This window comes from Chelonia mydas, chromosome 3 (genome assembly GCF_015237465.2).
Source record: "Chelonia mydas isolate rCheMyd1 chromosome 3, rCheMyd1.pri.v2, whole genome shotgun sequence".
Taxonomy (NCBI): Eukaryota; Metazoa; Chordata; order Testudines; family Cheloniidae; genus Chelonia; species Chelonia mydas.
Genome location: NC_057851.1, coordinates 198,229,014 through 198,244,377, shown reverse-complemented (window position 1 = coordinate 198,244,377; position 15,364 = coordinate 198,229,014). Strand labels below are relative to the sequence as shown.

General features: G+C 42.6%; 1 protein-coding gene across 2 annotated transcripts in view; it reads right to left on the bottom strand.

The window, feature by feature from the left end:
• The window catches only part of CFAP61 (cilia and flagella associated protein 61), a 209,196-nt gene that overhangs the window by 193,604 nt on the left and 228 nt on the right, over positions 1-15,364 (bottom strand). Inside the window, exons 1-6 of one of the 2 annotated variants that reach the window (XM_043544115.1) lie at positions 14,441-15,066; positions 11,664-11,814; positions 9,553-9,703; positions 5,345-5,421; positions 4,342-4,409; positions 3,852-3,978 (exon numbers count right to left, since the gene is read on the bottom strand). In XM_043544115.1, coding sequence (XP_043400050.1) covers positions 3,852-3,978; positions 4,342-4,409; positions 5,345-5,421; positions 9,553-9,703; positions 11,664-11,806 — 566 coding nt within the window. In that variant the 5' untranslated portion in view covers positions 11,807-11,814; positions 14,441-15,066. Of the gene's footprint in view, positions 1-3,851; positions 3,979-4,341; positions 4,410-5,344; positions 5,422-9,552; positions 9,704-11,663; positions 11,815-14,440; positions 15,067-15,364 lie in introns of those variants that run through there. The other variant, XM_043544114.1, reaches the window with a different exon arrangement.

Below are 15,364 nucleotides of genomic sequence, written 5' to 3'. Positions count from 1 at the left end.
TATGTGCTGACCTCATGCACAGGACTGAATTTGACCCTTAGAGAAGACTACCCTTCTCCCCATCATCAATGATTCCTTTTATTCTTACATTGTTCCTTCTTTTATAATTCTCTGTACCATCAGTTTTAAAGATCCCACCTTGTCCCTCTCTCTCTCTCTATTTGCTTGATTCTGGTGGGCATATTCAGTGTCTCCTCTGCAGTCTCTACTACACTAGATTCAGTAGTGCTGACCTTCTCATCCAGGTCTGCCAAGTGGGGTTTTTTGGGGGGAGGCGGGGTTGTTTTGTTAATATCTAGTAGTTTGGAGTGAATATCAGCAATGCCTGCCTTGATCTCTCTTAGTAACTCATTCGTATCCATTTTTGTAGCAGGAAGGGTGGGTGCCTGCGTGCCATCTTGTCTCCATCAGTGTGTCAAGACAAATACACCGAAGCAGTCAGACTATTGTTTCATTCTGCATAATAGTTTTAGAGATTTCGTTCCTTTTCTGCTAGTAGTGACTGGATTCGTTCACATGACTTTTAAGTTTGGACGACAATCTTGGGGACCCTATACAGGTGGATTCTGCAGCTGCCCACTCCAAACTGGGAGCACAAACTGCCATCAGTGACAAAAATTTCCCACCCAACATTCCACCTCCATCCCTTACTGCAGTTTTTGGATAGGTGGAATCCTAATTTGAATGGGCTTATATAAGCAAGAAGGAACTATGGGTAAACATAACACACTATAAATTGTGACTCTAGTTATTCACCTGATTAAACCTCTACCTAAAATGACTCCATTAGTACAGCAGACCCTGGCTAAAACTAATAATCTACACACTTCATAATTCACACTCAGAAATGGTGGTCTCTCCGTTCTTCTCAGGGAAGATTTCATGGCTGGAAACCTCTAGTGGGGTCTATTACCATGTCTTCATTACTTTAACTGAATTTTATATAGTGTGTTTACTATGAAATTTCAAATAATCAAAACTAGACTTTCTGTTCAAATCAATCAGATTGTACTGTAATTTAAACTTGCTGTTTTATTGTGCCAACCAGTGAAAGGGAGAAAGTGATAAGAACCACAATTTTTTTCAGTTAAACTCAAGAGTTAAACCTATATATTTACCATTATGACATTTCATTATACTGCTGCCACTGGCCCTTTTAAAGCAGTGCAATACTGAAATTACACTCTCCCTCCTAAAACGTGAGTTTGCCTGAGATCACATGTCAGGATTTGGGCCCTGATCCCGCAAGCCTGTAGCATGATGAGATCATTTTGGCATGCATGCAAATCTCCACTGAAGTCAGTGGGGCTCCCCGTGAGTGCAACAGCCTCCCCACATGCTACGTGTTGCAGGATGGGAACTACAATGTTTACCTCTACAAACCACCCCCTTCCTTCTTTATTTTATAAGAGGCAATGGCTTTTCACTCATACGGATACTATTCTACTGTCTTCCCAGATTGAAACAAACAAATACCACTGTAAAGGCAGATTTGTGATCTATTGTACACAGCTGCAAAGTACAGAGAAGTACAAACAATGATAATTAGATCAAATGGCAAAGTACAGGCAAGGGACTTCAATATGAAAGCTCATTGGTTTGTGTTCTAGGATGCTACAGCTTTATTTCCCATTTTAAAGGTCAGATAAAGAATAACTTCAATATACAGGGGTTAAGCAAAGGATCAATTTACAGCATATTTTTTCCTGTGGGTAAGGGGGAGAGGGAACAGAGATTACTCTAATCTCATATCATTGACCCAGAACGTGTTGCTAGGCAGGTGGCTGGGGACTGCGTCAAAACCCTTTCATGGATAAGTCTCTAAAGAGTTTCCACTGAATGTCACTACGGATGCTAGTGATGTATAAACGCAAATACAGAGGAAAAGGGAAGGAAAAGCATCAGTAGTAAACATAATTTAGCTTACTTGAAGAATCCACGACAAACTATACTAAACTATGAATTTTACAGGACAAGTAGTTACATTATTTAAAAGGAGTAAACCATTCGTTGGTTAGTTTTCTACCCTGCTTTTCATTAAAGTGAACCATTCCATTATTACCCTATATGTATTACAAAAACTCAGGCAAGATGGTATCCCCTCAGTATAATACTGGAATGGCTTTCTTAACATTTTCAATCATGTCAAAAATGTTATTTCCCAAACTGCATTGTCTGACAGCCCCAAAGGTAAAAATGTATTTCAGATTAATAAAAGACAAACATAATGGACAGAATCAAGGGGCATGGATACCTTTCAAGGCCCAGGAGTGAGTTTACCTTGCACTATTACTTCAAACACTAAGATCCCTTCACACACTATTGATTAGTAGTGTGGAGTACAAAATATAAAAAAAAGACAGAATGTGGACTCAGAGAAACTCGAAACAGTCTGCACACCAATGCTGGCATGTTGAAATATGTGTTAAATGGTTTTGCATTTGGGGCTCTGCTGTGGTGGATGCTCTTTGGAGAAAAGTGTAGGTTTCAGACCTGTAAAGAACATCCTAGAGCAGCATTTCACAGTACGTAAACACACAGAATGATTTAAGAAACATATTCCTCCAACTTGCTAGTTAAAATAAACTTATTTTTTTCTTTAAAAAAGGAATTGCAATGGAATACCTTTTCTGAGAGGAGAAAACACGTGCAGGTATTTTGTGAATAACACCTCTTGGTTATAAGGACTTAGGCTACAGAACAACCGTACTGAAAATGTTATAGAGAATAATAAAACGGAGAGCAAAGAACTAGGGATGAATTTTGTAGGGATATCCTTGACCACCTAAGGCTTCAGTGTGACAGAAACTCTACACTTCCAAAGAGCTGGAGGACTGAGAAGCAGACAGCCACACAGCTGGATTCTGGGCTATTTAATTATTTAACTATTTGTTGTTATTAATTATTATTATTATACTAGTGCCTCAAAGCCCAAACCAAGTTCTGGGCTCCACTGTGGAAGGCACTGTACAAACACATAGTAAGATACAGTTCCTGCCCCAAACTAATTACAATCTAAATAAATAAGACAAAGGGTCGGAGAAAAGTAGGAGTATTATCCCTGTTTTCTTCTTGCACCCCCTCAGCAGCATGGAGGAGGCCTGCCCAGGCAGACAGTGAGTAGATATTGCTAAGGGGTTCCCCAGTGGGTTTGTACACAGAGTAAATTCACAAGTGCCAAACAATGTTTAGGAAGGCAGGTATTAGCATGTTTGAAGGATTGTTTGGCCTAAGGCCTCCTTACTCAGTTTTATTATGCAAATGCAATTCCTTTACAGCAAAATCTACTTAGCCAGACTTTGCCCAGTTGGTCAGAATTTGGCCTAATAAGAGAAAACAGGAACTACACAGCAAGATACTCCAAGAGGCAATGTGGAAGTTACAAAAGTTCTGTACCCAGTAAAATATGTAACAACATGACATGGGGAAATAAACAAATGCATAGAAGAAACATCAAAATCTGGAAACTGTATTACTGCTATAAAACACTCAGTTTAATCATATGGAAATAAGGCCACCTATCTTACAAAAAATACAACTAGTCCTGTGACAAATTAGAATAAAAGTAATTATGCAGTTTTGTCGTATATGTGTTGGTCCTAAGATATTAGAGAGACAAGATGGGGTGAGGTAGTATCCTGGTGCAGTAAAAGTATTACCTCACCCATCTTGTCTCTTTAATAAAAGTAGCTGTCATGAGTCAACATTAGGTCATCAAGAAAATTGGAAAACGGGAGGAGGAGACATTTAGGTGATTTAATGAAAACTACACTTTCTCGATTCGTAGTCATAGGATTCCTTCAATTGATCCAGACAAACTCATACAGACAAAGCAGACGAAGGCATATTACCTTGCTTTGCGAATGTACAGCTGGGGACAATGTTGGTGCCTGTGGCACACAAACAAAGTAAAGTCCACATCAACTATCGAACCTGGAACACTCATCATCCGCTCAAAAAAAGTTCCTAAGCCTGGGCCTAAGAATGACAAAAACAAGTTAAAAACTATCAAGGAATTTCACCAAGAAATTTTTTAACCCATTAGAAGAACTGTTGGAGCAAAATATGGTTTCAAATTTAGGCCATGATACTGCACTATGATCTACTGCCATGGCACATCAGGACCATACACTGTTAGCCTTTTTATGTAATGTTAAGCAATATAGCTGAGATTATGCTATTTGAAGTATAAAATGGTATGTTAGGATTGGTTCTTCCACAGGTCTATAGGACAATCACTTCTGTTAATATGCTGAAAACCACACAATTGTATTAATCATAATGATACTTAAGACTACAGTGGTTGTTTTAAGATTAAAATAATATTAAGGAAACTCTTACCTAAATCCACATGACTTGGTACAAAAAGAAGAATAAAGTGCACTTCTGGTACTGCATTAAAAACTGTCCTGGACAAACAATATAACTTTATTTAGTCTCAGTAACTACACATCAAATTTAGCAGCAAATCTCTTAATGAAAGAAACTTTGCTCTCCAGTGCCTATATCTTCCCTCATAAATGCACATGGCTAAAAAATTAAAATGTGATTTCTCAGAAAAGATTATATGAAAATTATTAAGGCCTTTTCACTGTTTTTTCAACCCCATTTCTCTCTTTAATCTCCTAATCCTTTGATTTCATATAGCTTTCTTTTTATATCAGTTCCCCAGTGGTGAAAAATTAAAGATGGCAGATCTCTGCTGGCAGATATTTGACCTGGCATCTGGATGAGCTGGCTTTTATAGTTACCCTGTAACTGTAAAACTGACAGCAACAGCACCAAATGCAATTTACTCTGTTTATGTAGGGATGCTGTGCGCTGAACCACACTAATTTAAGCAGCACTTTCTTGTTTGTGATTTGAGCTAGCACTCTGCTGTATTGTATTATTTGTGCTGCATAGTCTGTACCTAACAAACATTTCAAAGAATAACCTGCAGACAATGATTTTTCAGAAATAGCCACAGCTTTTAGGCTTCCTGCACAACTGTGCACCATGAACCTTCTCCCTCCACTCAAAAAAATCAATTTGTCCCAATCACTGCATGATATTTATGTCAAGAATAATAGCAAAAGATATAGCAAGAGATTACACTGTTAGGAAAATATGTTCAGAACTGTAAGAGTCTAGCTTTGAAATCTAGAATGTATATCAGGCTACACACAGTTGTGTCACGTCATGTCACATACTGAAATTAAGAAATTCAGTTAATTTTTTTAATATTTACCTTTAAGCTTTTTTTGTTACATGACCATCTTTTAATTCCCCACAGTCTCTACAGATGAGAGTTAGTAGGAAACTGTACATGCTTCCCTATGCATCAATTTACACATCAACTCACCTAATGATTTCTTGGGCACATCCAACCGCATATTCATCATTTGCCACAAAAAGATGCATAAACAGTGTATTCAGAGGCTATAGTAAAAAGAAACGAATGAATTAAATAAAATAAGAATGCATGTAGTGTTTTTTTAATTAATTAAAATATTAATTTACAAATTTAATTGCCGATCCTGTCAGTACATACTTATGTGAGTAACTCGACACACATAAGTAGCTTCGTTGACTAAATGGGACTAACTGCATGGGTAAATTTACTCATGAGTATAAGTGTTTGCAGGAGTGGGGTCTTAATGATTGGATTTGAGTCTCTCTCTATGCAGTAAATTAACCAAAAAAACCGAGAAAACTTGACTTACACTCAAGTTTAATATTACAGTTATAAATTTTAAGCACCAGAGCTACATTTTTAATTTAACAAAACTTGATTGAAAAAAGTTTGTAATTTCTTTATACTGAGAGCAAATGCCATCCACAGCCTCAGAAACAACTCTGACATCATAATCAAAAAGGCTGACAAAGGAGGTGCTGTTGTCATAATGAATAGGTCGGAACATGAACAAGAGGCTGCTCGGCAGCTCTCCAACACCACTTTCTACAAGCCATTACCTTCTGATCCCACTGAGGGTTGCCAAAAGAAACTACAGCATTTGCTCAAGAAACTCCCTGAAAAAGCATAAGAAAAAATCCGCACAGATACACCCCTGGAACCCTGACCTGGGATATTCTATCTGCTACCCAAGATCCATAAACCTGAAAATCCTGGGCGCCCCATCATCTCAGGCATTGGCACCCTGACAGCAGGATTGTCTTGCTATGTAGACTCCCTCCTCAGGCCCTACACTACCAGCACTACCAGCTATCTTCGAGACACCACTGACTTCCTGAGGAAACTACAATCCATCAGTGATCTTCCTGAAAACACCATCCTGGCCACTATGGATGTAGAAGCCCTCTACACCAACATTCCACACAAAGATGGACTACAAGCCGTCAGGAACACTATCCCCAATAATGTCACGGCAAACCTGGTGGCTGAACTTTGTGACTTTGTCCTCACCCATAACTATTTCACATTTGGGGACAATGTATACCTTCAAATCAGCGGCACTGCTATGGGTACCCGCATGGCCCCACAGTATGCCAACATTTTTATGGCTGACTTAGAACAACGCTTCCTCAGCTCTTGTCCCCTAATGCCCCTGCTCTACTTGTGCTACATTGATGACATCTTCATCATCTGGATCCATGGAAAAGAAGCCCTTGAGGAATTCCACCATGATTTCAACAATTTCCGTCCCACCATCAACCTCAGCCTGGACCAGTCCACACAAGAGATCCACTTCCTGGACACTACGGTGCTAATAAGTGATGGTCACATAAACACCACCCTATACCGGTATACCTACTGGAATACCACTATTCCTACCTACATGCCTCCAGCTTTCACCCAGACCACACCACACGATCCATTGTCTACAGCCAAGCTCTACGATACAACCGCATTTGCTCCAACCCCTCAGACAGAGACAAACGCCTACAAGATTTCTATCAAGCATTCTTATAACTACAATACCCACCTGCTGAAGTGAAGAAACAAACTGACAGAGCCAGAAGAGTACCCAGAAGTCACCTACTACAGGACAGGCCCAACAAAGAAAATAACAGAACGCCACTAGCCGTCACCTTCAGCCCCCAACTAAAACCTCTCCAACGCATCATCAAGGATCTACAACCTATCCTGAAGGACGACCCATCGCTCTCACAAATCTTGAGAGACAGGCCAGTCCTTGCCTACAGACAGCCCCCCAACCTGAAGCAAATACTCACCAGCAACCACACAACAGAACCACTAACCCAGGAACCTATCCTTGCAACAAAGCCCATTGCCAACTGTGTCCACATATTTATTCAGGGGACACCATCATAGGGCCTAATCACATCAGCCACACTATCAGAGGCTCGTTCACCTGCACATCCACCAATGTGATATATGCCATCATGTGCCAGCAATGCCCCTCTGCCATGTACATTGGTCAAACTGGACAGTCTCTACGTAAAAGAATAAATGGACACAAATCAGATGTCAAGAATTATAACATTCACAAACCAGTCGGAGAACACTTCAATCTCTCTGGTCACTCGATTTCTGACCTAAAAGTGGCTATTCTTCAACAAAAAGACTTCAGAAACAGACTCCAATGAGAGACTGCTGAATTGGAATTAATTTGCAAATTGGATACAATTAACTTAGGCTTGAATAGAGACTGGGAGTGGTTGAGTCATTACACAAAGTAAAACTATTTCCCCAAGTTTATTCACCCCCGCCTCCCCCACTGTTCCTCAGACGTTCTTGTTAACTGCTGGAAATGGCCCACCTTGATTATCACTACGAAGGGTTTTCTCCCCCCCCTACTCTCCTGCTAGTAATAGCTCATCTTAAGTGATCACTCTCCTTACAGTGTGCATGATAAACATCCATTTTTTCATGTTCTGTGTGTATATAAATCTCCTCACTGTATTTTCCACTGAATGCATCCGATGAAGTGAGCTGTAGCTCATGAAAGCTTATGCTCAAATAAATTTGTTAGTCTCTAAGGTGCCACAAGTACTCCTTTTCTTTTTGCGAATACAGACTAACACGGCTGCTACTCTGAAACATTTCTAAAACAGTTATTCTGTAAAATGAGTACCAAAAACAATGCTACCATATGAAGATGTACGAATTGCCTGAATAATTCACATGTTGCTCGGCTATTCTTTACGTAATGCAGCCATCCCAAATTCATGCCAATCAAACCTTTACACTATATCAACATATATTATCTACACGCATGTTTACCTCTCCATCTAAAGTAGGGTCAGCCTAAAGATTCATATTTGGCATATAGAGCTCTGCAGAGCTAACCTCACAAATGTCAACCAGAGGAGTACTTCTGAAATGGAGAGGAAAACTACAATTCGCTCAGGAGTGTTGTCCTTTCATCCTTATTTCTGGATCAGGACCATAAAGCACTTTTTAAATGACATATCCTCAATTTCAAAAAATCCTCTTTTTAAAAATATACGGGTTCTTCTGTTTTTTGCCCATGTTCAGAAAGGACTTCAGGGCAGGCATGGGAGCAATAACATCACACATGCTCAAGCTTTCTCTTTTCCACCTTTTCTCTGGTCACACTTCTGCCAGCTGTCTCTTCAGGTTCAGTTACAGCTTTGTTGATGATAATATTGGTAAGCACCCCATGCACAGCCTGGGGAAAAGCATGCACCATCAACAATACAGTGGGATCAACTATATTCAGAATACTGTGAAGAGTACAAAGAAAACAAACTGAAAAAACATAGTATTTTTCCCTTTAGCATCTTCAGTTATAATAACATTAAGAGTTTCTTTTAATAACAGTATAAACAACAATTTCAGATGGCAATACTGGAGTTGATAGTTTCTTTAAAACAGTTGCCTAACATCCCTAGTGGATAACATTACTGCGAGGCAGTTTGCCTATCACTTGGATAATTTCAGTGTTGCCAATCCCAGATGTTCAAAAATCATGAGATTGGCTTAACAATAATAAATTTTGGTTTCTCTATTTGCCTTCTGGGGTTTGAGCCTTTAGAATTCAAATTTTTCAGCTTTTCTCCACAACCAAAAAGGACTAGAAATTTCCTTTTCTGAAAAAAGGAAAGTAGAGATTCTCGCATAATGATTTGACTCCAGGAACTAAGGCTTTCAGAAAAATGCCAAACATAGTGAGACTCTCAATAAAATTCGAAGAGCTGGCAATACCGTAAAAACGTACAGTGCTCTAGAATGAGAGGTAATGTTATAAAATCTAATATGTTATAATTTTCTAGTGTTGAGAATGTTTAGGACCCCAAGTGATGTGCCTTCAGTGAGTCAGAACATTTGTGTAGAAAAACCCATTAGCCAGCTTAGTCAAACAACAAAGAAATCACTTGGAATGGAAAACAAAACAAAAATCTCCAGTAAAAGGAACACCATTTTCTACACTGATCTTCCCAAATTCCAGGGAATAGCAATACATGTAACAAGGGCAATGCATCTCTTAACATCTGTTGCAATTTAATTGTTTTTCCCCCTATATTATACCAAAAATTGAACACATACAGTATTCAAAAGGAACAAAATGAAAACTAAGTTGATGTCCCTCAAGTGAAAACACATCTTAAAAAATAATTACTTACTGTGCACTTTTTGTCACTGTAGTTTTCATGTAAGAATGATTCCCAATCAGCTTGATCAACAATATTCCAATTTGGATAGTCCAGAAATGCAGCATGGGCAATAACCTCATTCTTCTTATTGCTGAGTGTCACGGCAAGGTTAGCTTTTTCTCTGTGGAAACAATTTTGATTTGCAAAGGTTAAAGAAATGACAAAAAGAAGATTCAGAAAGTGATTTTAGATTTCTGAGTCTTCAAGTTAACAACTGTTCAACAGCATCATAAGGGAACCAGAGGATAGCGTTGCCGATACGCACTATACAAACACTTCCTGCCAGTAAATCCATCTTCTCTGTGGGACCAACAGAGTTTAACAATCACATTTTCAAAATTGGCCACTGATCTGCGGCCCTCTGATTTTAGATGCCCAGCTTCACAGCATCACAGAAATGTAAGGCTGGAAGTGACCTGAAGAGGTCATGTAGTCCATCCGCCCAGGCTGAGGCAGGATTAAGTATACCTAGAGCATACATTTGAGACATATTGGACCCAGTTTTCCAGAGGTACAACTGCAACTCCCACTGACTTCAGCTGGAGCTGTGGGTATTCGCCACTTCTGAAAATCAAGCCCAAGAGATCTTAAGCTGGGCACAGAAACCGAGTCACCCAAAATCAGTGGCCACTTTTGAAAATATGGACCATAAAGCTGTCTCTGATTTATTACTGGGTATTTACTGACTACTCTGTTAGCCTACACATGACACAACTAGTATGTTACCCATCACTCAGGGAACAAAGGGGACAGCACCTTCTGATTCTGTGAACCTTGGATCCTCTTGCTGTAAGGCTGGAGGTGCTGGTAACTTGATGTAAATGAGAAAGCTGTTTAGACAAAGATTGTAGCTTTTTAAAGTTAAGAATTGGACACTAGAAAGTGTGTTTTATTTTGTTTTGTTTGTAACCACAACTATTGTACCTCGTTTACTCTTGCTTAGTATCACACAGTGGCACCGGAATGGGGGGGGAGGGCCAGGGCCCTCCCACTTTTTGGCAGGGGCCCAACCCCCACTCCTCTTCTTCCCCCTGGAGGCCCTGTACCCCCAACCAGGCTGGCACGGCAGCTCTGGGGAGTCATGCCATGGACCTTCTACCTGCCCGGGTTAGGGGGGCCCAAGAGCAGCCCCCAGCCCATGTCCTTGCCTCACGGGCCCCGCACCCAGGGCAGAAGGGTCCGTGGCTCCCCACAGCTGTCCCCATGTGGCTCTTACCAGGACCTGGTTCCGGCTGGGGGGCCACAGCCCAGCCATGGTAAGAGCCGCGAGGGCAACTGTGGGGAGCCACGCTGTGGACCCTCCACCTGACCTGGGCAGGGGCCAGCAGAGCAGGAACACAGGCTGGGGGCTGCTCTCGACCCCGACCCCACCCCAGGCAGCTGGAGAATCTGTGGTTCCCGGCCGGCTCCGGCTTGGGACAGGGCCTTGGGCAGAAGAGTAGAGGTAGGGGGCCCTGGCCCCTGGCCCCCCAACTTTTGGGTAGGCTTTGCCTCCTTTGGTATCACTTAAATCTATATTCTTTATTAAGAAACATATTCTTAGTTTTACTATGAATTATCTCAGTGCTGTTATACTGAAATAAAGTGAGAAGAACAGGATACTGAGAGGTTTCAGAGTAGCAGCTGTGTTAGTCTGTATTCGCAAAAAGAAAAGGAGTACCTGTGGCACCTTAGAGACTAACAAATTTATTTGAGCATAAGCTTTCGTGAGCTACAGCTCACTTCACCGGATGCATCCGGTGAAGTGAGCTGTAGCTCACGAAAGCTTATGCTCAAATACATTTTGTTAGTCTCTAAGGTGCCACAAGTACTCCTTTTCTTTTTGAGGATACTGAAAGAGATCTCCTGGGGAACTTGAGAACTGGGGTTCACTGATTGTTACCTGCAAGACAAGGTTAAGACTGGCAGAGTCGCAAGGCATTTGCTGATGAGAAGGACAGACAGGTGTGGCAGGGAGCTGATATACAATCTAAGTTCCAGCAAAGCTCTCTCTTGCAGAGGCAGAGAGGTAACACAGTGGCTTATGATTCTGGGTACCTTGAAGAGAATGTCATGTATGTTCTTAAAATGTTGCTACTTACAAAAGATAGACGACATTAATCCTTCCAAAAGTTTTTTCAGTAAAATATCTGATGAGACTGATAATACCAGAAACATCATGTGATTCCGTTCTTCTGGCATTGACCACTTCTGTACGTCCTCTTGCAGAAGTTATTGCAGTCATTTTATACACTGTAGCAAAAACAAAGAAAACACTAATGTTATCTAATGTGAATGGCTTCTGCAGTGATTTCAGCCTTGAAGTTAGTAATTCTAGATGAGATTTTCAAAGGAAGGAAGGGAGTTAGGTAGTTAAATCCTAATGAAAATCAATGGGATCTGAGTGCCTAACTCCCCCAGGCTCCTATGAAAACCACAGTCTCAAATTGGATGTAGTATAATGGTTACCACCTAAAATATTACTGAACAGTGAGGGAATGTTTTTAATGGCCTACAACTGCATGAAATGGTTTCACATTTAGTTGTAGACATTTCTATAATGCTCATCATCATAGTATCTGATGGTTTCAAACTATTTGTCCAAAAGCCAAGTTTTTAAATCAATAAGATTATTTATACTTCAGGAGGAGTGGAAGGCTTTTCTGAATAGCCCTAACCCTGGATGCAAATAAAAATCTATTTTGCAGTTCCATGTGCAGTGTGTTTGTAGTGTCCTCATAACCCATTTTGTCCTTTGTATACTTAACAGTTTCATAATAGATAATGTGATATGAATTCAGTCCAACTGTGATTAACCAACAAAAACTTAGTTATCTTTCAATTCTGTTGCCACCTAACATTAAAGTTTAAATGTATATATACCAAATAATGTCACAATTTAAAATAAAAAGCCTAAGCATTAAAGTATGAAAATGAACAGTTCAAATACCATCACAGTTTATACAATAACTCACATACAAGCTTATATGTAAAATATAACACTGCCCATTCAAAAAAAACAAAACAAAACTTCACTATGCTCCCAATCCCCACCCAGACTCTAGCTATAAACTAGAACAGTGGTTTTCAAACTTTTTTTCTAGTGACCCAGTTGAAGAAAACTGTTGATGCCCGCAACCCAACGGAGCTGGGGATGAGGGGTTTGGGGTGTGGGAGGGGCTCAGGGGTGGGGCAGAAGGTTGGGGTGCGGGGGTGAGGGTTGCACAGTGGAGTGCAGGCTCTGGGGTTGATCAGGGGATGAGGGATTTGGGGTGCAGGAGGGAGCTCTGAGTTTGGGGTGGGCTCAGAGCTGGGGCAGGGGGTTCGAGTGTGGGAGGGGGTCAGGGCTCTGGGCTGGGGGAGCAGGCTCTGGGGTGAGGCCAGGGATGAGGCATTTGGCTGCAGGAAGGGGCTCCAGGTTTGGGGGGATCAGGGCTGGCGCAGGGGATTGGGACACGGGGTTAGGGCACGGGGTTACCTCGGGCAGCTTCCAGTCAGCAGTGCAGTGGGGGTTCTAAGGCAGGCTTCCTGCCTGTCCTGGCACCGCGGACCACGCTGTGCCCCGAAAGCAGCCAGCAGCAGGTCCGGCTCCTAGGCAGAGGCGCGCAAGCCTGGTTGATGGTGCTGACCAGAGCCGCCGCGACCCAGTGCCTTACATTCCATGACCCAGTAGTGGGTCATGACCCACAGTTTGAAAACCACTGGACTAGAAAAACTTTTATACTCATCCACCCTACATCATATATATTTCCAATATCAGTTGCAACCCCAGGCAAACCACCACCATCCCAAGTATGGCCCACATCATCTCAGAACATCTACCAGCACACCTGTGTAATGTGTGACAGAGACACCAACATCTCATATCTTCCCTTTATAGAATAGAGATGTGAGCCCACCCCAACTTCCCATTATGGTCAAGAGACCACACCGTATAGTATCATAGGTTCCAGTCCTGCAAGTTTATATTTGCGGATCTCTGTGCTCGCACTGAGACCAGTTTGTTTGAATGGAATTATATTGATGTGGTTCTCTGAGCAGAATTGAGCCTTACTGCTTGTATACATTCCAGAACCAACATCTTCCCATCCACCAGTCCAGTATTGGGCAAAAGACCCCATCCATTGTCCCTACAGGAACTGGGAATCTCACTTTACCCTCCACATCCACCATCCTGATGAGTCAGAGACCTCACTTTCCAGATACAGACTTCGCATCCACCATTACTCATTCCATGCTACACCTACATTAGAGTAGAACTAACACAGGGAAGATTAAGGGCAAAGAAGGAAGTTGGGGAGTGGAGAAGAGCTGAGACAGGGAGCACTGTTTAGGAGCGGAGAACCTGGAGAACATTGGAGATAAATAGAGGACTCTGCTCCCTGCCTGCTCCAATTCTTCCAGTAATTGCCTCACTGGTTTATCAACATTAAAAAAACACTCTTTTTAAACACAACAGAAATTTCCCATCCTAACCATTTTTTCTTTTTAAGTGAGCTGATGCTTACACCCAAGTCAGATCAAACATGTCATATATGTACTTGTGGTAAGACTATGTAAGAAAAGGTTAGTACAGCCCCAACTTTCTGACTGTGGAAGAGTGATGGGATGCACAAACTCGACACTGGATCAGGTCAAGAAGGGGTTAATTAACTGTCCTGGAGACAAGGACTATGGGCGGCTCCTCCCACACCACCACCATCAAGACTGGAAAGAATAAAATTGGACACATCAAGCTTCAGAGTAGGGCTACCCCTGAGGTTTTCAAACTGTGGGGAACACTCCCCTATGGGGGCACAGTGCAATGTTCAGGGAGAGGGTGAACAGCCACGCCAGGCAGGGCTTGGGGAGGGAGTATCACTTCCACTCCCTAACTCACCATAGTGGGCCACCCAGCCTGTGGGTCAGTGTCAACATCCACTGTGGCCGCACCGATTTCTGCTCCCAGCAGCCTCCACACCCAGCACTGGCTCTGGTCGCAAACACCTTTGCCAATCCTGAAAACCTGAGGGCTATTGTGTTTATTTTTTTTAGGCTGGGGAGGTGCGACCAAGAATTGTAACTCAAGGGGGGGCTAGCTCAAAAAGTTTGAAAACCGCTGGGCTGTTCTGACAGTGGGCCATTGGGTTTGAGGGAGAGAGGACTCTGGGGGTGGGCTGAGGTTTGGACTGGACGGGGGTGAGCTTTGGCCCTCTGCCGTCAGTCTGGGCTGCATTTTAGAGCAAGTGGGAAATTCATTAGCTCACAGGAAGTCTTCCCTTTGGCTCGCTAGCAGAGATCTGCTGCCTAGAGACAACTCTGTGGTGGTAACCCTGTTGCACTCACTGTCAATGCTACACTGCTACAGGAATCTGGCCCTTTGACTACAGGGAACAACTGTCCTTTGATGGGCCAGCTTGCCGCTGGCACGTGGGTCTGCAGGTGCCAACAGCAGGAGGACATGGGGCTGCAAGGACAAGGGACAAGCCAGGTGGCAGCTACCCAGCCTGTTTTCTCCATTGCAACCCCTTTCCCCGCCCCTTCCCACCTAGCAATATAGGGAAGAGCAGGATGGCCGCAATCCCCAACACCTGGGTGCCCATGACCCCGCTGGGCGAGCTCGGGCAGCTGCAGTTCTCGGGCGGGCGGTTAGGGGGCAGCGCAGAGCAGGCGCTAGGAGTTCCCGGGGGAAAGAAGGAGGGGAATGGGACGCGCTGCGTGCTGGGAGTTGTAGTCTTCGTGGGGGGGGGGGGGACGCGCATTGCATGCTGGGCGGTGTAGTCCCAAGCTGAGGGGAGTTGTGCGATATGGGACATCTCTTTGG